Source organism: Melospiza melodia, chromosome 2 (assembly GCF_035770615.1).
Source record: "Melospiza melodia melodia isolate bMelMel2 chromosome 2, bMelMel2.pri, whole genome shotgun sequence".
NCBI lineage: Eukaryota > Metazoa > Chordata > Aves > Passeriformes > Passerellidae > Melospiza > Melospiza melodia.
In genome coordinates this window covers 116,944,602-116,968,002 of record NC_086195.1, presented here as the reverse complement: position 1 = coordinate 116,968,002, position 23,401 = coordinate 116,944,602, and the positions used below count along the sequence as shown (strand labels likewise).

Genomic DNA, 23,401 nt, shown 5'->3' with positions numbered 1-23,401 from the left:
ACATATTACTTGTCAGCAGGAAACACTTACGACTTAGGGTATCTTGTGCAATCCTGTCACAGAACTGGTGGTTATCAGTGTGGCACTGCTGTGGCCTTCAATGTCAAAAGGCCCTTGCCAGTGCTGTTTAGGGAGCTGGAGGCAAAGGGAAAAGAACAATCCTTTCCTTTATTTCCTTTCCATGAAAAGAGGCTGACTCCAACCAGAAGAGTCCCACCCTTCTCACAGAGCTCAGACAGCCACTGCCCAGGTTGTCACATTTCCAAGCTCTACACCTTGCCCAGGACAATCGGCTGTCATCATCACTGCTGCTGGAGTCACTAGCTACCAGGGAAGAAGAAAGCCTCTCCTAAGAAAGATTTTCTGAGGAACTGCAGGCAAGACTATTTTCTAATGATTTTGGAAGCAGTAGTCTGCAAAAATCTATTATAGGGTCACCTTATGCATTGCCAGGATAACAAAAGGGAGATAAGGATAACAAAATGCATTGCCAGGATAACAAAAGGGAGATAAAGATAACAAAATTAAGGGAGAACTCAGTCCAGGAATCACTTAGAAACTGAGTGCAAAAACCCAAAGGAAATCTTCTGAATATACATTCAGCATCATTACTTGTACAGCTCTAATCTTGGCCTGCTTCAGTGCATTTGAACTATTCATTCACTTGTCAGCAGATGCTCATTAAAACATGGTCTTTGGGTCATCTGTCTTGAGCCCTCTCTGAGAGTGTCCAGCTTAAAGCTACCTCTACTAAATGCTGTGCCATTGACTGGAACAATTATTTTATAAAGGCTCAATTTAGGGAAAAAAATTATCCATGGGCTCAACACCCCCAAAGGAAACACTCTTAATCTAAATACATTTTTGAGAAAGTATCAGGTTCTCTCCTTTATAGGTCAGCAAGTTTATTATCACCTTCCTTATCACACCAACAGAACGGGAACGTCCCACAGCAAGGCTGCAGCCACGGTTTCCACACCACGTTGGACACAGAGAGCTGCTCTGGCACTGGAGTCAGGGTCCTGCGATGCTCCTCTACGGCTCTGCCAATCTTCCTTATGACGGTGTCAAAGAGGGGCTCCGTGTCAGCCGAGAGAGGTTTGGCTTCAGAAGGGTCTTGTGAGAGCTCAAACAGCAGTGGAGGCTCATGATGGGCCACTCCTTCCCCAGAGCATTGGCAAAATCCTCTGTCATAACAAGCCCCAGCTCCAGGAGGACTGAAAATGGGAGTCATGTAATGAGCCTTCCAAACTGCTCCAGCTGGCAGGAAAGAAAGGATCACAGAAGGCTGGTTATAACAATGTCAGTTACAACAAGGAAGAGTGAATGTTTTTCTAGAGTTCATTTCTGGATGCACTTCAGCTCTACACTTATTAGCTAATGCAGTAATTTCTCCTGTTGCTGTACAATACCGGCAATGCCAGTAAGTTCTTTGCCAAGTTACACCCGAAGTACTTGGGAAGATGGAATCCCAGAACAATATTGTGTTAGAAAAATGTGCCCTCCTGTAGAGTGAACATTATTCTTTGAGAGAAGCTGTGTGGTGGTGTTTGCAGGGGTCCCAGGACGAGGGAAGAGAGGAGAATCTTGACTCCATGTTTCAGAAGGCTGAGTTATTATTTTATGATATATATTATATTAAAAGAAAATTATATATTAAAATTATTATAAAAGAATAGAAAAAAAGATGTCATCAGAAGGCTAGCAAGGAAAGGAATGGAATGATAATAAGATCTTGTGACTGACCAGCAAGTCTGAGACAGTTGGACTGTGGTTGGCCAGTAATTAAAAACTATCACATGAGACCAATCAAAGATGCACCTGTTGCATTCCACAGCAGCAGATAATCATTGTTTACATTTTGTTTCTGAGGCCTCTCAGCTTCTCAGAAGAAAAAGATCCTATCAAAAGGATTTTTCATAAAAGATGTGTGTCTGTGACGAAGCAGTGTACTCACTGTGCTTCTGGTGCCAGCGCACGGCGTGCAAGTGCACGCCGCAGTAATGGAACAGGAACTCGTGCTCCGAGTGCGCCGCCGCTCCACGCAGCAAGGGCAGCAGGTCCCGGCCGTCCATCACCCTGGCATGAGAAACACACCACAGGGCCGAGGTGAGCTGCACAGGGCTCTGCTCCCTCTGCACACCTCTCCCTGCAGCTGGCAGCTCCGGACAAGAAAGGGGATTGCAGGTGATGGCAGGTAGGGGCTGAATCTCTGCGGTAGAGAAGAGGTGACTGAACTCATAGATATTGATCTGTCTGAAAAATGAACAGGACTCAAAAAGAAAGCATCAAGCTCTTAGAATGTGCTCCCAAGCTAGATTTTCCACACTTTTGGGAAAGCAGGAGGAATAAAGATGCATTTGTTTGTACCTGTCCTGAGGAACTTCCCCTCCAGCCAAATGAACTACTGTAGGATAAATATCCATAAGGCTTGTAGGTTCATCAATAACTGTGCCTGCAGGTAACACTCCTGGCCATCTAAATATCCCTGGGACACGGATTCCTCCTTCCCAGCCTCCCATAGCTTTTCCACCTTTCATTAAATAAAAAGAAAAATCAAAAAAATAAGTTTGATTTAAAGTAATTTTTGCACAAATTTTATTGTATTATCATGTTACCTTGATGAGCCTTCTTTACTCTCTTGTTTTTGCTGCTAAGCTCCTACTGAGCAGTAGTGAAAATATGTTCAGTAGACTAGAACCCGGCAATCTCAGAATTCATGCTTACAAAGGACACCTGCCCAGGTTAGAATTTACTCCATTCTTACATGCCTAATTAGAACGAGACATATTTGCTTCTTGGTAATAAACCAGTGTTACCCCTTGAGTGTATAATCTTACTGAAGCCTTAGGGGTGCCATAATTTCTTTACTAGTTGTTGCTGGGTTGTCACTGTCCCTAACAGCTCTTACCTTTGTATATTCCATTCCAGCCACCCAGCTGCCTTCCACCTTCTTGTCTTTCCAGCCATCCACCATGGTCAGAGGCAAAATAAACTAGTGTAGTTTCTCTCAATCCCTCCTTGTCAATAGCATCAAGAACCTGGCCTGTAAATGCAAGAATATGTGTATATTAAAAAGCAAAAATATCCCTCATACTACTTAAATTTTAACCTCTGACTTGCAAACATTTACCAGTGTAATTTCTTGCCTACATAAGGTTGCTTATTGTTTAAGATTTTTAAGATCGATATTTTTTGTTATGATTTCATTGTCTCTAAAACCACAGAAAATTTGTGCTGCGTTGTCACCACTACTTTATTTTTGTTATTTTAACAGGGCGTGCAAGAACCACAGTCACAGACAAAAAGCCTGTATTGTCAAGGGCAAAAAAAATACCATGTACTGTAAAAATACAGAAAGAAATGGTGATCTAAAAGTTAGTGTCTGCATCAGTAGTGGCCATCATGAAAAATATGGAAAAACATAATGTTACCCTTCTTTTATGTTTCTAGACCACAGTTAAGATTTGCATTACATTACTGCAGGAATATAATATGCATTAATAATGAAGTGCCTTTAAATTTAAAATTCTTGAGCTGTTTTTGACATTCTTAATTATATTTGCAGTATGTAAATGTTTGACAGGTTTGAAACCAAATTCTTCCTGTATGTGTTCCTGACTTTTCTCTCTTTTGCAAATGTGGATACTTTTTGTCCATCATGGCTGAATGATAAATATTTCTCCTTCCCCTCCAGAAAAGCAGCCTGAAAAATAACACGAATCTTATTGTGGGGGGCATACTGGAGAACACTGATGAACATTTCTGAATTTATGATGATGGCTGAAAAATATCCAGTATTCTGCCTAATGCAGCAGTCACAAATAAATAACCTGCTGTTTTTCATCTGAAATTAATTTGCTTATTGATTTTATCACCTTCTATCATGTCCTGCTTAGAAATTACCACAAGAGGCTGAATTGACCTGGGCCTTACTTATCATAGAAAATGAAATAATTATCACATATTTAGTAAGAAGAGCAGGAGAGCTCCTTGACAGGAGCTAAGGGAACATGGTTAAAAGTGGTAAACACTTGACCAAAAAAAAAAAAGAGTGAACATTTAGCCCAAGACTAAAGAAAGTAAAAAACCAACTCTGTAAGTCAACAGCACTTACACAAGATTGCCAGATGTTCATTAAATGCTAATGATTTCTTTTTTACATGCTTTTAATAATCTTCCTTGCTTTTTTAATAAAAACTTTTTGTTTAGACCTATGTATTTGATAGTTGGAGACATTGTTATATGTCTTGTTGACTTACCCACCATCCAGTCCATCTCCTCTACATTGTCTCCATATAAACCGTGTCTGCTCCTCCCAAGAAACTTCTCTGTGGTGAGGAGAGGGGTGTGGGAATGCAAAAAGGAAAGAAAGAGGAGGAATGGCTTGTGCCTATTTCTACAAAACAGAAATCAACACTGTGTTATCAGGGAGGAAGGCCCTCAATGCAGATCAGTTGTAGTGAAAATGGTATTATTTTTGTATAGATATTTCAACAGTCCCTTCAGAAACACCTTACTTTGTAAGATACTCTAACCCAGTGATTAGGATCCCTTAGAATAGTTTTGGGTCTGTATAAAATATCCTTTTTCTACCCTGAATCATAGATAGAAAATTTCCAGATTGAAGTTCCACTTCCTGCTACTTCAAAGCACCACTGTGCTATTGAAGTGAAGGCAGCAGGTTCATCTCCTGACAATTATCAGTCCAAATGATAAGGCTACATCACAGCTCTGCTTCTCCTTCCCTGGCCCACAGACATTTCTGACATCACCTGCTATTCCTTCTTAAAGCTGCAATGCTGCTCTCATTGATAGGTATACATATTTCTTAGATGTAGCCTAGAAATATTCAATACAACCCATGGAAGTTGGCAAGTATTAATCAGCTTTAGTGAAGTTAGGAATAAGGGGTGTCCTTAAGCAGCAGCTTTTTTTTTAAATTACATGATATGTCTATTTATGTTATTTAAATTTAATAAAAATAACAGTAGTTATAATCCTACATAATACTGTAAAAATTATAAAAACTTATAAAGACATGAAAGAGGAAAGTGATGTTTACAGGTTGCAAAATATCCAGAAAGTTGCAAAAGAACCAGAAAATTAGTGGACAAAGGAAGTCTTCACCTTTCAATAAATGAAATGGACTCTCTCAAGATAAGGGACGTAGTTCTGTCTGTCACCATTGGCTGCTCAGTAATTCCATGGTTTCTCATCATAATGCAGTTCCAGTAGCGCACAAATCCATAGCTTGAGAACCAGGATATGAAGAACAGGAGACTGAACGCAGCAAGGCAGGTCAGTGTTCTCCGGGGGACTGAAACCAGGCCAGTCAGTCTCCCAAGGACAGCAGTGAGTGTAATCAGCCCAATCATCTGAGTGGACAGCCAGAGTTTCCTCCTGAAGGCTCTGTCCATCTCTGGTGTTTCTGTTGGCTGACAGTCACTTATTAGTGTAAAAGGCATCCCATAGAAGTAGTCAAATCCATGTTTTAGAGGGTGATGGCAGTGGTCATTGCGGGATTCACAGTTAACACCTTGATGCCACTTCCCTGACAACAGAGGTTATTAAAATATAAAAAGATAATATTTTAATAGAATGGACTTTTCCTTACACAAAACATTTCGCAAAATGTGGTTGGTTGTTTTCTGCTTGTGATAACTGCTTTATCCTACACAGAAATATACCAAGTATGCAGTTATACAATGGGATTGACTAAAGTAAACCTCTACAATTTATAAATTTTCAACACATTTTTTTGTGCTCTGTATATATATTCACGCCCTGTAGCTTCAATCAAGCATTAAAAAAAAAAAAATCCCAAACATATAAAGACAACTAGGAATTGAGAAAAATTTCAAACTGAGCAAAAATGTATGGCCTTCCCGGAGACCTGTCAAGTATCAAACAGAAGAAAGCTGTCCTTTTGTAAGCATAGGGGAAAATAACTTTCTTTTGTTGTCCCTTTACCTTCCAGGTGCTATGCAGACCTGTTCCTGGGAGGTTTTGAAGCGCTTGGTGTCAGGACTATGGCAAGACTGTGTTGGTGCCAGATTGTTAAGGGGAGATATGGATAGAGTAGGTAACTAGCAGCTCATCTAACTGCTTGCCAGACAAACCACTGGATCCAGAAAAACTTGAGCTCAAGAGATCAGGACTTCTCATGAAGCTGTATATTTGTAAGTAACTTTGATGATCATTATATCTCTACCTACTGGCTGAGAATAACAGACTTTGTTTTATAAATATTTTGCCATTTATTTGGATTTAATCAAAATTTAAAGAGTGAAAGCCTACTTCTTTTAAATACTGAACTCCTCATTCATTAGGAGGAACATCTCTTGTCCTTTTACAACACAATTTTTTCTTCATTATGAACATACCAACTACTTTCATGAATGGCACATCAAAACCTTCCTTTGCTTCCCCTCCAGCTTATTCAAACAGCCTGGTTAGGCACTTATGTAGTGACATAGTAAATTGGCTCTTTTTGTGCAAACACTGAGGTTTGAGAATGCCTGAATTGAGTGAACAAAATCTACCACTCATCAGAGGCTTAATGGCATTTTTTGCAGATCTTGGATGTCAGATCAAAATGGACATTAAGAACTTTACTCAAGAACTAATTCTTACTGTAGAGAGAGGAACTGTGCACTTTCAGGATGAAGTTATCCTCAATAAATGGTTCAGTATGTTATCAGTACATGTAATAGCAGCCAGCTCTGAGTGGGTTTCAATAGAATTGCAGTGCATTACAATAGGAGCAGAAAAACTGCCCCTGGGGAGAAAAATTACTGTTTCTTGGCTGTAAATAGAAAGAAAGAATGAAAGTTCTAGAGTAGGTGGATGAATTGCTTTGAGCTAAAATCTCTACTCAGTTTGCCTCCTGACATATTTAGAGCCAGCTGTAGAATGAAACAGGTTTGCAATCAATACATAAATGCATAGGTCATAAATACAGGTGCAGCTAAAGTATTGTTGGAATTCAGATGCACTTCAACACCTAAATCTCCAGCTGAGGTCAATAAAGGTTTCTGACATGCTAGAAAAGAATCAAATCTGCAGCAGCTAAACTAAGTGTATAATTAAGATAAATTAATCTCTGAGGGCATTACTTATACAGCATTAGTTTTCTGACTGCAAAGAACCTTCAAAGCATTTCCCAACAAAAAATCTCATTATCACCTCAGGCTGCAGGTTATTAATAGGATTTAACTTTGCAATTAAACTGGTTGTGCTCAGGGCAAAACAATCACAAACAATTCAGGTGAGACTACTTAGTGCTCATTCAGCTGTGGTGACATGAGTAGATGTTGTGTTAAGATTTTTTTGCTTCCTGACTTGAATGTAAAATTCTTGTGGTATTCTGTGTGTCACCTATCACTGGTGCTTTCCATCATCCCCCATGGTGCAATTAATCAGGATCTGTCAATCTAGTTAATCTAAGTGATGCTTTAGGCACCTGTGGTGAGATTTTTAGCTGAGATGCCCACAGGGAAAATGCCTCCCCGTTTTGCTTCTGGGAGGCGAGCTGCAGGACTCCTGCCTCAGGGCAATTCCCTGGGGAGAGTGGAGACAAATCTGATTGCTCTGCTAGTGATAGCATGCTGAAACCAAGATGCACAGTCTGCTCTGTGAGCTGATTTAAACTAAAGTAATATCACTACAAAACCAACAGGAGATGAAACTTCAGTAATGCAGAGTTTGAATTGCTCAGAGGGCTTCTTTTAGCTTTGTCTGGCGTGGTTGAGATTTATTCTGTTGAATTAATATAAATCTATTTCTGCAGGAAGTTTCATTAATAAATTCAGTTGGTTTGTGCAGCTAATATTTTTATGTGCCAGATACAGATTTGGGATTTTGACATTTTACATGCTCAGTTGAAGTAGGGCAAATAGCTGATAAATCAGCCAGGAACGTTTGTACTTTATCAGTCTGTGGAACTATGTGACACATCTAAGACATATAATTATTTGGAACAAGATCATGACCAAAAGTTACAACTGTACTAAAAAAAAAAATAGAGCTATAAAATATAAAGTAAAATCAAATTCACATTGATGCTGAAGAAGGCAGTGGTTTTGGGCTGTACTGAAATCTTGGTGAGCTACAGTGACATGCTGTGACTGAAGAAAAAAAAATAATTGCTTTGTTTGTTTCTGAAAGGCCCAATCTTGTGACACTATTAACTGTCTCTGATGTTTTAAGTAGCAGCTGTTCCCTTTTGTGTGAATCTGCTCTGAAGTGCATAAAACATTATCATGCATATTTAAATGACACTCATATTTTTACTTTTAAAAATGAAATAGTATTGGAATAAGTATTTTATACCTGGCATAATAATATTCATGAATTAATACAATTTTCTGTTATGTATTTTAACAACCACAGCTGTGTTTGAAAGTGGGTCAAGGGTAAAATTGCCCTCTTTATCATATGCTTGTTCTTTTAGGAGAGGTACTTTTTGGTCAGAGTTTCTACTTACATATTATTCTTAATCAGAAAATAAAAATATGACAACTGAAGTATGAGCAGTATGAGCAGTTACTAACTAAAAGAAATGGTTTGAGTGAGATGAAACACATGCAAGAGGATCTTTAGGAGAGGAGTGCCCCCATACCTATCAGTCCTGTGCTGTAGCCTTGGTGCTGCAGTATTTTGGCAAAAGTGGTTTCATTTGGAGGAAGCCCTCCTGAGCCGGCATTCCAAAAAATAACACGGTAATCATTTACAGCATCCATCCCTAAAAATGCAATAAAAACAATCTGAGTCAGTTTAAAGGGTTGAGTGCTTTTATCCAACATACATTTTTGTTTCCTGATTTCATTGAAATGGTAGTGTTAACATTTTTCCTAATGCTGTTTGTTTGGGAAAATGAATCTAGGACCCTAGATGATATTAAGACAGAGCTAAGACCCACCATAGTGCCTATTCTTTCATCTTTGTATCTTATATTGAGACTTTAACTTCATTTCATTTGAAATTACATGATTGTATAGGAGATTTTCTATGTCACAGTGGCACCTGGGCTGTATGCAATGCCCTTCCTTAGTGTGAATGTGAGGGCAGGGAGGAGCACAAGGAGACTTCAGCCCCCTGTCAGCCTCAGACTCCAGCTCACTGAGGGCTGCCAGGGAGCTCAGGCTTTCCTTGCACAGTGGCAATGCTGGTGTCTGAGCCCCACAGAGTGGCTATCTCCTCTTCACCTGCAGGTTTACACCCTACCATTTAGTATTTTATCCTGGCATAACCCCATCATACGGTGCTATATAAAGTTCAGTCTGTCATTGTAGCCCTGAACATCTCTGGCGCTGCTGTTACAATGGGAAAGGGTCTGTACAAGCCCTTTCAAACTACTACTGTTTTCAAACTCCCAGTCTCAGTGGAGCTGTCATGATAAAAGCAGGATGACATATCAGCTTCAAAATGCCTCAGGAATGAAGGCTCCGAAGATAATTTGCAATAGAACAAGCATTTGAGGGTTGCTGTTAGAAACATGTAGAGCTATTTGTTTTTCATACCTCTTCATCTCAGGGATGCAGTTTGACAGGGTAGTGTTTTTTCTTCAAAAACACAATTGGGAAAAATAATATTGCTGTCAAACTGTTATCTCCTAGGACAGATTAATTTTGACAGATACATAAAGAAGCTTTCCCATGAATGACTCATTCTGCACCCTGACTGGAGGGAATGGGCACACATCTGCACAGGTCTACTCTGCTCCCTGCAGGGCTGAGCTGCTTCTGACATCTGATGATGAGTCACCTCTGACAGAAATTAATTTAACTAGTGCTTTCTAAGTGTGTTGTTACTATTCTTCCTGCTTTACATAATGACATTTTTGAATGTAACAGTTTGCTCTAACTCCATTCTCACTGCAATCTGTACCACAGAGCATCAAAAGGCAGCCAAAATTGTGCTTTGGGGGAGACCAAGATGCTCTGCAGAGCTTCTCTGCTCTGCTTCCCCCCAGAGCAGTTCACAAATACCCTACAAATACCCTCAAAGCCTGTTTGACACCTCATGTGTCTCAGTGAGGATGGAGCAAAACCTCTGTTTGCAGGCCCTCATTTCTTCTGTGCCCCTTGTATGAGACTGTTCTCTCCATCAATGGAGCAATGTTTGCAGGGTGTGAGGCTTTGCAAGGCAAACCTGATCGGAGGGGGTATCTGCCAGTGAGGAAAGCTGCTCTGCTGGGCGTGCAGAGCGGGGCTGCAGCGATGTGCTGGGTCAGCTTCACTCCTTCCTTGGCCAGGCCATCAATGTTCGGGGTCCTGAAAATGCAACCAGTGCCACCAGATATCAACCAGAGAGTCTTTCAAGGGAATAAGGAATTATATACTTATCTTTATTTTCAGAAGTTTGTTCTATTTGAAGATGGCCAGGAAATATTTTGTAATTTATTTAAATTTTCTCAAGTGATGGGAAAATATTTCTCTTTTTCTTTCTTCATTAAAAATCAGTATCTGGATTAATTTTGAGATAACCTTTTTCTTTTTTTTCTTTTTTTTTTTTTTTCCTTGTCCTATGAAGAGTCTTGCAGAAATCATAGAATTGTAGAATAGTTTGGGCTGGAAGGGACCTTAAAAATCACAAAATTCCAACCCCCCCCCCCCCGCCATGGGCAGGAACACTTTCCACTAGATGAGGTTGCTCAGAGCCCCATCCAACCTGGCCTGGAACACTTCCAAGGATGGGGTATCCACAGAGCTTCTCCGGACAGCATGTTCCGATGCCTCACCACCCTGACAGCAAAGACCTTTCATTTCCCCAGAGCTGCCTTTCCTACACTATCTTCTTACAGAGCTGTGTATCAGCCTCAGTGTATCAGTGTCATGGTAACTGGGTTGCCACAGGGTGACAGTGCTTGACTAGACAAGATGCTCCATGACTTACAGTACTGATAAGGAAGCTAACAGGGTGCTTCTCATGACATTTGTATCGAGGGAGAAGGAGAAAAAGGGAAAGGAATCCTGCATGTTTTCACACTGTGTGGCAGTCTCTCAGGGCAGCATGAATTAAGCCACACATCAGTAAGTAGGTGTGAGGAGGGTATTTTGAAAACAACTGGCAACCAACATAAACCAGCTTGCCTAGCATGCTAGTTACAGACAAGGCAATATCTTACATTTCAGAATACAATATCCCCCTCTTCCAAGTCAAGGTGTGCCTACTTGTATTTTAGACTAGACTGAGCTTCAGTTTTACAATTTTGTTTTTGCGATTATCAGTTCAATAGTGTTCATAAGAAGGCAAAACCTTCATTAGAATTTTGAAAGATCCTGGATGTTTTGTTGCTTTGTACTTGTTATGGATTTCTCCCCCAAAGACAGCTGCCAGGAAACAACATCTGCAGCATTTCTTATTCTCTACAGCCTTTCACCAGAGGTGCAGTCCAGGATAACTGGGCAAAGCAGTTGGTGAAGTTCCACCCTTCAGCACAACTGCCATCCCAGTTAGCTGATACATATTCTTCCTCAAAGGAGCACTGGGTGCTCCCAAACTGCTGTTTCAAAATGCTGCCATTTTTTGCATTTCAGAGAACCTGTTGCTAAGAGAGCCCAGATGCTTGTCACCCTGCTAGTACACCCTGAATGTAAAAAGAAAATCCATGCCTTGGGGATGATGCTGTGGAGGCCTGGCTTTGCTCCCTGTGATCACCAGCTGCCTGTCAGGAACTTGCTGACTGGAGCCTTTCAGGGTAAGAGTCCAAGAACTTTGCTGGATGAGGGGAGGGGTTGTAGCAAATTTCATTTTGTTCATACATGTTACAAGCCATCAGGCAGTACTGTGACACGAATTTCAAAGAGAAGGCAAATTTTATGTCCTTGAAGCTGAAAAGAGAAATATTTCCTGGTAACATTGCTCATTGCAGTCATTAAACTAATTTTGAGGTGAGACTGGGAAAAAAATTGTAACATAGAATTAAAATGAGGTAATGAGGCCTGTGTATTGGAAGAGGGGACAATTTCTACCTTTGGGTACAGCTGTTTCTAAAGTGTTAGGCAGTCAAGAATACACAAGAATGATTGTCATATTCCCACAGTAAAGCAGCTCCACACAGCAGAGCTGGCCCTGGGAATGCCCTCCAGGCTGTGAGACAATGCTGGGCAGAGGGTTTCAGGCTTACAATAAATATCACACCAGCTCTGTTCACCCTTAGGGTCAGTTTCCTTACCTGATAGTGTCATTCCCATAGCAGCCTACATCCCCTATGCCGAGATCATCAGCCAGCAGCAGGACAAAGTTTGGCTGTGTGATGGTGGAAGGATGGGTGAACGGTGCTTGCAGAAGCAGACCAAAAATCAGGGGTGCAACCAGGGGTGACCTGAAACACAGAAGAGTGAAAGAAGCCAGTGACCTGGCCATTCAGCACTCCCCTGCACAGGTTCAGAGACCCTCCATCGTGAGCTTGGCTGCAGACCAGACCCCTCTGTCCAGACACTAAGTGTTCATCATTTACCCAAATTGAGGTAATGAAGAGGAAAATGTCAGAACTATAACTTCAAAAAATCTCCTTTCCTGATTGTTTCCAAGTTTCCTGTGAGCAGTCTCACATGGGAATTTACATGCAGCAGATGGAATACAAGTGATTTTGCTTCATGGCTTTTGATGTTTATAAAGGGTTGTTTTGGGAAGCTGAGAATGGGATCAACTTCCTCTGACATGGTTTTTGCCTGGACTGGGATCTTTGGGTAGTGAAAAAGTAAATAACAAGAAAAAAACCTAAAAATCACATTGTGAGAGAAACAATGCTACTCTTTTATAACACAGTATTGCATCATTATTAACCTTCACTCACTTTAGATCTAAGTATGATACAACAGTAACTCAACTCAACTTTCTTACCAATGAGATGTTAGTTGCCAAATCATTTCTGCATTTGGAGTGTTCAAATCCTGCAAAACCAAGAGTACTCTGTCATAGTTACGTCTTCCTAGTAGCAATAGCTTGCATATATTTCATATTCTGCAATAAAAATGTATTAAAAACTTACTCAAAGCCTGTTAACATTCAGTTTTATTTACTCCGGTGCACCTCAGATCAGACCCCAAATGAAGAAGAGTAAAGGCATTAATGTTATTTTTATTGCTAGGCCAATAGCAAAATATTTCAAAATAGCGAAATAATTCAATTTTCTTACATGAATCATCCATATAAAAATATTTAGTGTTCAGAAAGGAAAAAAATAGTGCTTTAAAATCCAGTCTTCAATATAATTTACATTTCTATAACCACAGACAATTGCAGCATTGTGCTTTTTCACATAATATGCTAAGTTTCTTTTCAGGCTTGTAAGAGGAATTTTTAGTTGTAGAAATTCTAGTCATCATTTTCCAACAATTGTAATTTCTTGGAAGAATTCATGACCTCTTGTTACTTAACTCTGAGAATGAAGAGGTTTCTCTAGGGGATTTCTTTCACTGTCAGGACAGTGAGATTAAACTATTTGAAGACTTTGAAGTAGGGGTTGAGTGAGCTTCATTCTAAAGCTTTAAAATAGACTGCTTTGAAATTTATCCCACTCCTGGCTCAACTGTCCCAAGCACCTCAGTTTTATGAATTGTGTTTTTTTCATATTTATTTTTGTTTTCCAGAAATGATGTATTAAGCAGTTTAGTCAATATTCATAGTTCTTGCATTTTATCTATCAATACTACAAGCTTCAGTGGGAAAAATTATATTTCTGTGCTTAGAAAACTGGCATCCAAAATATTACAAGCAGCAGAGCTGAGGCAGCATTGCTATCTAGAGACACTCAGTTTCCTGCATGTGAGTTTGTGCCTTTGCTGCATCCTAAGCAGTTATAGGAAAAGTACAAGAGAACACCTCAGTCATCTCTAACATTTATATCCTATAAGCCTCTAAAACAGTTGAAGTAAAAGGGAGTTGGACATAATCAGATTTAATTGTGCAGTTGGTTGCCACACAGTAGAGAAGCTCAGATTTAAAGCACAGCTGGAGCTCAAGGCTGAACCTCCCCAGAAGCTCCTGTAAAACAGCAGGCAATGTACAGAAAACAGCTATTGATTTGTTTTACTGACTGGTGTTATCCCTGTCAAGCCATTTCCCCAGTGAAAGGTGATGGGAGCCCAGGCAGAGAAATCACAAGTAAACATTCCCCTCTGCTCTCTGAACTGAATTTGGCTTAAAGCAAAACTCCTTCCTCCCTCTCCCGTTGTTAATCCCTCCCCTAAAGTAATTTAGTTTTTGTCCCTTTCTTCATCTGTTTTAATAATCCTGGGGGAAATAGCTTGCATATCTTTCATATTTTATCAATTTTTTTCCTTTATTGATTCAAAGTTTATAATCAGTCTTTACCTTTCTAACAAAATACTTACAAGATACTAAAATCTCTTAAGAGGAAATACTTGTTTTAGACATACTCATATGCAGTTTTCTTGAAAACAGTACATATTTGTGACGTCAGCTTAGCAACACTCAGTGAAAAGTCACACAGTTAATACCACTTAATTCCGTGCTATTCAGTCTGTGAAAATTTCTTTTAAAGATTCCTAGTTTGTAGACTTGATACAGATAAAAGCAAACCCAGACTCGTAAACACATAGCCTGCAGCTCTGACTTTGTACATAGCCTTGTATGAGAAAAATGTTGTTCTAAAGGGAAAAGTATTTTAAAAACTCCCTTGAGATATTTTTATCTACAGAAGGAAAAAAAAAAAATTCCAAATAGCCATTAACATTTTGCTGTGTATTTCCCAACATAGAAAGGGAGGGATACAGTACCTGGTCGAGTTGTGTTCAAAGCAGGCAGCTGATGGACTGGTGACTTAAAATGATCCCGAATTTTTTCAGCCCGAGGAGAGCTGCTACTGCGCGGCGTTTCTGAAGGCAGTCCCGAAATGTGCCCTGGCCGCACGTCCCACAGCTCACCGCAGGGAAAGCACGCTGTGCCAGAGCTTCCAAGCAGCTGCATGCTCTGCCTTCTCATGGAGTCCCCAGCTGCACCTCCCCCTGCTGTTTGCACAACTCTGACATTCACTCAGCGAGTGAGGGTCTGCCTGGGGAGCGCCACAGAGGCAGCTAAAATCCTTTCTGCCTAACCACCAGTCTCTCAGGGAATAATCGCCTTCAAGTCCGAGACATTCCTGTGAAAGGTGCTATAAATAATAGTTCCCAATAAACATTTCCTCACTTCCACCAAGGAAAAGAGAAAATCGCTGTAGTTACGGAGCAGCACTTCTTTGTTGTAGAAATAGAATTTGAGCTAATTTCTTCTCTTTATGGCCACGCTGAGTGCATGCTGCAGTGTGGTGGTTGTCTCTGCACATGCTGGGACAAATAGTTCTAGGGTGGGGAGGAAATGTTGTTAAGAGGCTTGAAATTTCTTTTTCAGAAAATGAGTCATTCAGCTTCACTTGTGAGGGCTGCCTGTTTCCTAGCCATTGCTCAAAGGGATAAATTAAGGTTACATGCTGGCTAGTGCTTATTTTCTTGGTTTTGTTTATGAGTCCTCTTGTACTGAGTGTTTTGGGACAGCATGAGGCATTACCCAAGAGCAATCCTGCTTTACTAACAGTTTCCTGCATTTTTGTGTCTTATGAGAGAAGGGAGATGTGTTGGTGAGTTGGTGGTATAAATTGCAGTGCTCAGGCTGGATTGCTAGGGGAGCACCTCTGAGGCAAGTTAGAGCACCAAAGCTGTTCCCTTCCCTGTTCCCTCCCACCACAGCATTAACATGCTGGAGTAGTTACAGCCAACATGCACAGAAGTAGTGATGTGTCTGGTTTGACTTCTCTCAGAGTCTGCTTTCTGATCCCCACCTGCATTGCAGAATCCCAATCTGCACCTCTCTAGTTCCCATTCCCCCCTTTGTGCCTTTAGCACTTCAAGGATACATTAAGGTCTACAGGATTTCTTGTTGTCTGATGCCCTCTACTGCTGCGTGTTTTCTAAAAAGAAACACCTTCTGAGCTGTTCTGGGTTTTTCTGCCCAGGTTACAATCAATCCCTCCTGACTGAAAGAGCTTCTTTTTGCAGCTGGGGCCATCTCCACAGCTCTCATATCCTTGTGTTTTTTCCAGGACTTCTTTCAAATTCTACAGAGTTTGTAACAGGGAACCACAAACTGTAACTGCTATGTTATTTACTAAATTTAGAATACAGCAGAAAATGGAATGCATGCCTGCAGTTACACAACAGGAAAGTGCCTTTGCTGTCTTTTACATAGCCCTCTTCAAGCATAGAGAGAGCCAGACCAGTTTGCTGCTCTAAGCAGCGCTTGTTGAAGTCTGGTGCTTGGAATGGCCACTGGGCACACCTATGGTGTTTTATGAAGTTAAAGGAAGGAGGGCTGTGCTTGTGGTCTAAAGATTTTCAGAGTGACCACTTGTGCCCATTTTGGTGTTTGATCTCTGAAGGAGGAAAAGGTGAATGCTCTCTCACTGGTGCTACTTGAAGATGGCATTTTTAAAAGATCTAGGCAAAGTTAATTCTGTTCCCAACCAATGCACTGAATTTGCAATAGCTGGTTTTCTGTAGGGAGATCTTTAAAAAGCCTGTATTTTTTCAGAAGGTGGAATGAATGTCGAATTTTGTAGAAGCCTTGCATACTCCTGTCTTTTTCCCTAGTTTTCTTTACTGAGTACTGGAGGCAGTAACAATGTGTGACGCTATTAAAGTGCTTCAACATCCTGGAGCTGAAGTGGGGTTTGGTGTAGGATATGATGATTTAGGGGCTCCCTCTAGCGACTACTGCCTTCTGTTTGTTTCAGAGCACAGCGGATCCACACTCACCTTTCTAAAAGTCATTACGCAGCCATGATGCGATGTTATTTCTTGGAACTCTGATTTACACTAGGTCTTCAAGGCCTGGGTGCCCAGGAACAATTGCAGAGCAATTACCTGTCGTCCTGGAGCACGCAATATGGGTTTGTAACCTTGGGAAGAAGCCTGGCTCATGTATTCCAGGACTGCTCTGACACATGGGCCAAACTGCAGGAGGTGGGGGTGAGTGGGACAGATGCTTCAAAAGTGCTCTCCTGGTCTGGGGTAAAGCAGTAATTCAGATAGCCCAACTCCTGTCCAAGGGTTGACTTATCTCATAGCTAGGGAGTAATGCAACTAATATACTTAGAAGGCTGTATGGCAATTCATTGTCCACATGGTTTCCAATAGGAGACATCATCCAGTGCTGTTTCCCCCTGCACCACAGAATGGGTTCAGATCACCTGGGTTTCACTACAAAAAATTAACTGTTCACATCCAAGCCTGCCCTCCAGACTCTATGATCAATGGTGAGACAGTCACATTGAGGGCAGCCCAGCTGTCCTACAATGCTGTTCTGGGATTAGATGAAACATCCTCTGAAGGTTCCAGTCTATCTTTAATGCCTGTACAGAGAGAATTTGTATGGCTCTGTATTCAAGCTAGATTGGAATTGTTTAAAGTGATAACAAACCATACTTTAGTCATTCTAGTAAGAGATCAAACAAATGAATGCTACGATATAAAAAAAAAAAAATGATGAAAGCTATTTTTATTACGTTTTCAATAATGTTCTGAAAGGTGAGTTTTTATTTTTTAAGTTTAAGGAAAAACATCTGATATGAATTAAACAGTCCTACTATTTGAACAATGGAGATGCCTTTAATTTAATTTCTAAAACCTATATACTTCTTTTTCTCTTGGGACTGAAGCTGTTAGAAGTGAAGTATTTAGTTATATTTTGAGCTGTAATGGAAAAAGCATAATCTAAAATTCCAGAAGACTAAAAAGTTAATATTTGGAGTAAGATATATTTTTTATTGCATTCTTGGTGTGTATTTCTCAAAACATCCAACTTCAAGGCATAAAAAGGCAGTGACACAAACCTGTGAGCGTACATGAGATCAAGGAAGCCCCGTGTGAGTACTCTGAGAACCCTCACTGTTTTTTTTCTGCAGCACTGATGAGGCCTCACCTCGAGTCCTGTGTTCAGTTTTGGGCCCCTCATGGCAAGAAGGACACGGAGGTGTTGGACCATGACCAAAGGAGGGCAGCAATGCTGGTGGTGGATCTGGAGCAAAGCCTGATGAGGAGCAGTTCAGGAACTCAGGGTGTTTATCTAGCCTGAAGAAAAGGAGGCTCAGGGAAGACCTCATTGCTCTCTACAACCACCTGACTGGAGGCTGCAGCAGGGCAAGAGGACTTGGTCTTCTCCCAGGTAGCAAGCTAAATAATCAGAGAAAATGTTGAAAATGCTTCAAGTTGTGCCAGGGGAGGTTTAAATTAAATATTAGGAAAAATTTCTCCTTTGCAGGAGTTGTCAAGCATTGGAGCAGGCTGCCCAGGGAAAAGGTTGGGTCACCACACCTGGAGGTATTTAAAAGACATGTGGATGTGGCACTCAGGGACATGGATTAGTGGTGGACTTGGCAGGCTGGGTTAATGGTTACACTCAGATGGTCTTAGAGGTCTTTTCCAGCCTAAACAATCATGTGATTCTCTGTCTGAGTGAGAATGTGTGGGTTCCAATATAAACAAAATAATGAACATAGTTACAGTGCAAAGGGTTTCTGGAATCTACGTGAGACAGATTTTGCTGGGAAATACTCTTCCTCTGATGTTTTACTATCTAAGGACAAGAAGATCAGTTTTGGGAGAAACAAAGCCCAACACAAATGCAACCTACTTCAGAAATCATGATTCCCAATGAAAAAAAAAAATGTCTCTACTACTAGATATGAGTTGTTTCTCATCTATATAGTGTAAACATTCTCTCCTAATTTCCTTCTCTTAGCCACTGGTATCTGATTGAGAGATCTGTGAATTTCCTTGAAATAAACATTTTTTTTATTTTACTTTGGTTGAATGAATAAATTGTAGGAAAAGTTTTTATTATAATATTTAAAGATAAAACAACTCATACCAAAAGTATCTTAACCCCTCACCATCTGCTGCTGAGAGAGGCTCAGAATCACCGCAGCAAAGGGCTAGGACAGACGCAGGTAGGCAGAGCAGGGTGAGGCTCACAGCACTCTGCAGTAAACACTCAGCTTTCTCATTGCCATTACCATGAGTGTGGGAACTCTCAGACAGGATTTTGACACTTAGCTGTATCATTGCTTTTGGAATTCAAAAAAGGCCAAGTTTCACCATTGCATCCTCTGTCCTCACATGCACAGCTAAATCTTTCCTTCAGCTGTGAGGAACTGTCTTGGGCTTGCTCTGCAGAGCTGCAGTGATGAGAGAGGAGACCTGAGGGTCACATTTGATTCCCCTGCCAGGCTCAGGACAGTGCCCTACTTCTTCAGCAAGCGCACTAACCACCAGCTATTATCTGAAATCAGGTCAGGACACCACTTCCTCCTCTTGTGGGCCAGGTTTTGGAATGAAACTGTGTCATGCTCTGGGCTTTCATCAGCAGGAGTGACTAGGCTGTGAATGTCAAAGAGGTGTCAGCTTGAGATAAGCATTGACTCCCTTCTGAGGGGAACGGAGGGCCCCACATGTGGACTGGTTCCGTCCCACAGTGATGGGTCAAGTCCAGCCTCTCACCCACCACCACTCCCAAGTCCTTTTCAGCCAGGCTCTTCTTGATCTGTTTATCCCCTTAAATGCCAAGTTACAAAGCATGCCATGAAGACTGTCCTCTTTCATTTGTTTTTGTATGCCATTATCTGCTTTTTCTAAATTTGGGAAGCTACATTGTGTGAGGTGTTAACTTGAGTGTCTTTTAGTCACGGTGAAAAAAAAAAAAAAAGGTAATTTTCAGTATGATTCACCTCAGCCATGAATCATTTACATAAGTAAAAGCCAAACTGACACAGAAGTGCCTGTTTCTCCCCATGGGCTAAGGTCAGGTACCAGAGAGTTACCTCAAAACATGGAGGCCTCCTCGTGGCAGATGCTGATGTCTTCATGAAGTCAGAAGCACCTTTTCCTGAGTGTTTAAAGAAAGTCAATCTGATCTCCTATATTCATGACCATTAGGGTAAGAAAATTGAGCAATGAGGCACTGTTTAGCCACAATGGTGTGTAATGTTGCCATTCTACCTGGCTCTTCTCCACAGACCAGGAGTTTGTGCATCCCAAGGGATCAGTTTTAGTACAATTCCTTCGTGAAGAGAACTAATGAATATATATAAGCAATCACCATCTCCAAAGAAGCAAGTATTTGAGCAGACTAAAACAACATATAAGCTCTAAAGTTGTGAATTAGAGAGTAGGATCAGAGGGATGGGGTTTGCATTATTCTCAGTTTACCAGAAAAGAGGTTTTCAGCTAAAATGAAAGGTTTATTAGAAACCAATGAAAATGTGAAGATAGCTACAGGCACTTAAGTAATGCCTCCAAAGAGGTAGGATACTTATGGCAATACAAGGACTCCTTTTTCTTTTTGCCTCTATGATATTAAATCAAGGTGAGGGAAAAGATTTATAGAAAATTTCTCAAAGCATTAGCTTCTAAATTAGAGAAGAAATATTCTTCTTTCCACCCTTGTTTTTCAACGTGGTTAGCAAGAAAAAACAAAACAAAGCATTTGGCTGCTCAGTGGTTGGAGAAGGATCCATTCATGGTGGGAAATTGTGGATGAATAAATTATAATTTCTCATACCAGGCTGATCTTACATATACATTGAGAGTGTGTAGATTCAGGTATGTCAATAGAAGGAAGAGAGAATTAATAACAAGGTGGGCCTAATCCAATTAGAAGAGTGACCAAAATTCTTAAAATGTTTTTGTGTGTTGGTGTAATTCTTGGGGCTGTCCTGAGCAGGATCAGGAGCTGGATTTTGATGATCCTTGTAAATCCCTTCAAACTCAGGATATTCTATGATTATTCATAGAACTAACTCATAACTAATCATAGAATCTGGCAGAAAAGCTTGCTTCACTGGCACTGGTGCTCCAGAAGCTTTTTTTGTTTCTTTTTCTCTTTTCCTTTCTGCTTTTCTCGTTTTGCTTTTCTCGTTTCCCGGTTGCAGTGTCAGCAGTGATACACCGTGTTTAAAAGGCAGGGGAGTTTTCCCGAGCGCTCCGTTCTGTGCCGGGATGGGAAGCGCGGTGGCCGCGGCACTGCTGCCCGCCGGTAGGGACGGAGCGGCCGCGCCGACCGCCTACACACCTGCACATCACCCCAGCTCCCTCCTGTGCTGATGGTGATGGCTGGGCAAGGTTATCCAGCAAAAACCAACGATGGACACTGTGAAATTACCTGCTTCCCCCCACACACTTTTTTTTTTTTTTTTTTTGGCATGTTCTGAATTTCTAAGTATAGTAGTGATGAATGCGAGAGAGTACAGACTTAAATAAAGCTGGACAAAGGGATTTTGGAAAGAACAAGTAAAGAAAGAAATAAAATAAGTGATGGAAAAAGTAGCAGAATACATGCTTCTCCTGCTCCCACTACTCATTGCACACACTGAGGGTGGAAGGTGTATTTCTGGCAGCCTGAGAGGCAGGGAAGTGTACCATCATCCTTTTAAAGACAAAGATTGTCAGACTCAGCCTCATTTCTCATCAGCCTGCTCTGCTTGTTTGCATCAGCCCTGACTCACTTCCAGCATAGCAGCCCAACAGAGCATCACCATTATTTTGCAGGTTGAGCACTGGTAAATTTGGTTGGTATTTGCAACTGATAATTGGATAGAGACCCATCATGAACTTCCTCTCAAAAAAATTATCACTTGTGATTAAATGCCAGACTAACACAGGACTGAAAGTTTGCATGGAGCAATGGAGTCACTGGGGGAAGGTGGCAGCCGCAGCAGCAGCAGCAGCATGACAGTTTTCGTGCTGTTGTCTCATCTTCACTCACTCCTTCCACACAACTACATCTCTGTTACCTCTCCCACTTACCATTGCATCAGACGTGCACTTCACCCCATCCACTTACTTTGCTCTTATTGTCCCCTTCTTGGGCTGATGGGGAGATGGAAAATCTGCTCTTTGAATGAAAGAAAAAAATCAACAGTGTCTATTGCAAAACAGACTCATTTAGCTTTCCAAATCCCTGCCATCCTCTTGACTTTCCTGATCCGAAGACAAAGCTAGGTAAGAAATCCTGAGACAGCAGTTTGCCACCAAACAGTGCTTATGTGCTGTCCTCTGGAAAATCTTTCCCCCTTACTCTTCTCCCTTTAAAAATGTCTGCTCTCCAGTGGTGTTAGGAATTATGAAGTGGCTGTTTCCAAGTTCCCTTAATGTCAAGGCAAACACTTTCTCAGCACAGGTAGAACTGTCACTAACTCTTCCGCAGCTACATGAAGTAGTTTCTATTAGGTTTGTGGGGAGTGGAGCTTCCCTTTTCAGTGGAGTAAATAGAAACAGACCCCTGGATAGTCTGTCTCCAACTTCCACCAAATGTTCCAATGCAAAGTTAAATGCTCATAGTGAATATGGGACAAAGTTTTTGTAGTAGCAGAAGTTACTTGCAATGCTCTCACATTGCCCTTCCCATTGAGATCCCCATCACGTTCAAAGCACACAATGTCCAGTACCCAAGCAATAATTTAAGAACTGTTCCTCACACTTTTCCCAAAACATGCCTCTTGGCTGACTGCACACTTCTAACTGTGTTTGTCTCCAGATCAGAATTTATTTCCCCTGGGGCTTTTTCATAATATTTGTTGCTGTAGTATTTCCACAGGAGGATTCTGGAGAAATACACAGCCCTCCATGTATTCAAAGCATGCTCCTGCTTATTTCAATTGCAGCTGTGTGTTTCAACACTTCTGCAAATGAGACCACAAGGGCATCAGTCAGACAGACAGAGAATGAGGAACATTCACTCAGTGACCACCTGTGAAAAATCTTGTTTAAGGAACTCTACAGCAAAGGCTAGGGCAGTCTGGAAATTTTTAGACCAAACAGAGCTTTGTCAAAACCACAGTTTGTAGAGCCCAGCATGCTCTCCTTAAAATATTTCGGACTGAACAAACTGTTATGAAACTGAAAATTATGCCCAGGGGGAACTGAGCTTTGACTTCCAAAAGGGCTGTTGGCTTCTGAGCAGGGAAATTGAAAGTGGAAGTCTCTTGATTAAAAGGAGCTCATCAAGACCCCTCCCTAGGCTGAGCAGCTTTGGGAAGCAAATAGCCTAAGCACAGTTGGGGGAATTCACATACATGTTGTGATACAGGACTTCCCACAGCCATTGGAATGACTGACATTCATCAGGACTAGAGATAGGATTTGTAGATTGGCCAAAATGTTTTAGTAGAAGTGGTTTTAAGTCAAAACTGAAACAACTCTTGCCGTAAAAGAAGAAAAAAAATCAGCATCTGTGGAAAGTAAATATGACTTTTCAGCCAGCTCTCACTGACAGAAAGAGAATGCAATTCTGATTTAAACAGGACACTGTAATATCTCTTCTTGCATGTTCTACCTCATTTACTACTTCCTTTCAACATTTCTGAGATATATTTCTGGCCTTCAGCTTAAAACACTTTCCA

At 41.0% G+C, this 23,401-nt stretch overlaps 1 protein-coding gene and 1 long non-coding RNA gene across 3 annotated transcripts in view; one reads left to right on the top strand and one right to left on the bottom strand.

Annotated features, from left to right (window-relative positions):
- Positions 1-888: 888 nt before the first annotated feature.
- Positions 889-15,287, bottom strand: LOC134414696 (arylsulfatase D-like). 2 transcript variants are annotated; one of them, XM_063149659.1, is made up of 11 exons: positions 14,751-15,287; positions 12,853-12,972; positions 12,182-12,331; positions 10,156-10,277; positions 8,624-8,746; positions 5,131-5,554; positions 4,263-4,399; positions 2,912-3,046; positions 2,371-2,533; positions 1,958-2,079; positions 889-1,260 (listed from the first exon to the last, which is right to left on the bottom strand). In XM_063149659.1, the coding sequence occupies exons 2-11, from the start codon at positions 12,876-12,878 to the stop codon at positions 890-892; spliced, it is 1,773 nt and encodes a 590-aa protein (XP_063005729.1). In that variant the 5' UTR covers positions 12,879-12,972; positions 14,751-15,287; the 3' UTR covers position 889. The 2 variants fall into 2 exon arrangements, with proteins under 2 accessions (XP_063005729.1, XP_063005728.1); XM_063149658.1 differs by having other exon boundaries at positions 12,853-12,902.
- Positions 14,995-23,401, top strand: part of LOC134414700 (uncharacterized) — a 21,852-nt gene continuing 13,445 nt past the window's right edge. The window contains exons 1-2 of the long non-coding RNA XR_010026820.1: positions 14,995-15,121; positions 17,909-18,168. This is a non-coding gene — a long non-coding RNA (uncharacterized LOC134414700). The remainder of the gene's footprint in view (positions 15,122-17,908; positions 18,169-23,401) is intronic.

Excerpts from the sequence above, each read along its gene's own strand:
- LOC134414696 (XM_063149659.1), bottom strand. The coding sequence starts at position 12,878 with ATGATTTGGCAACTAACATCTCATTG. Across the intron at positions 5,555-8,623 it reads CTACAGCACAGGACTGATAG|GGAAGTGGCATCAAGGTGTT; the intron begins GTATGGGGGCAC and ends CTCTGTTGTCAG. Across the intron at positions 2,534-2,911 it reads CTGGAATGGAATATACAAAG|GTGGAAAAGCTATGGGAGGC; the intron begins GTAAGAGCTGTT and ends ATTTAATGAAAG.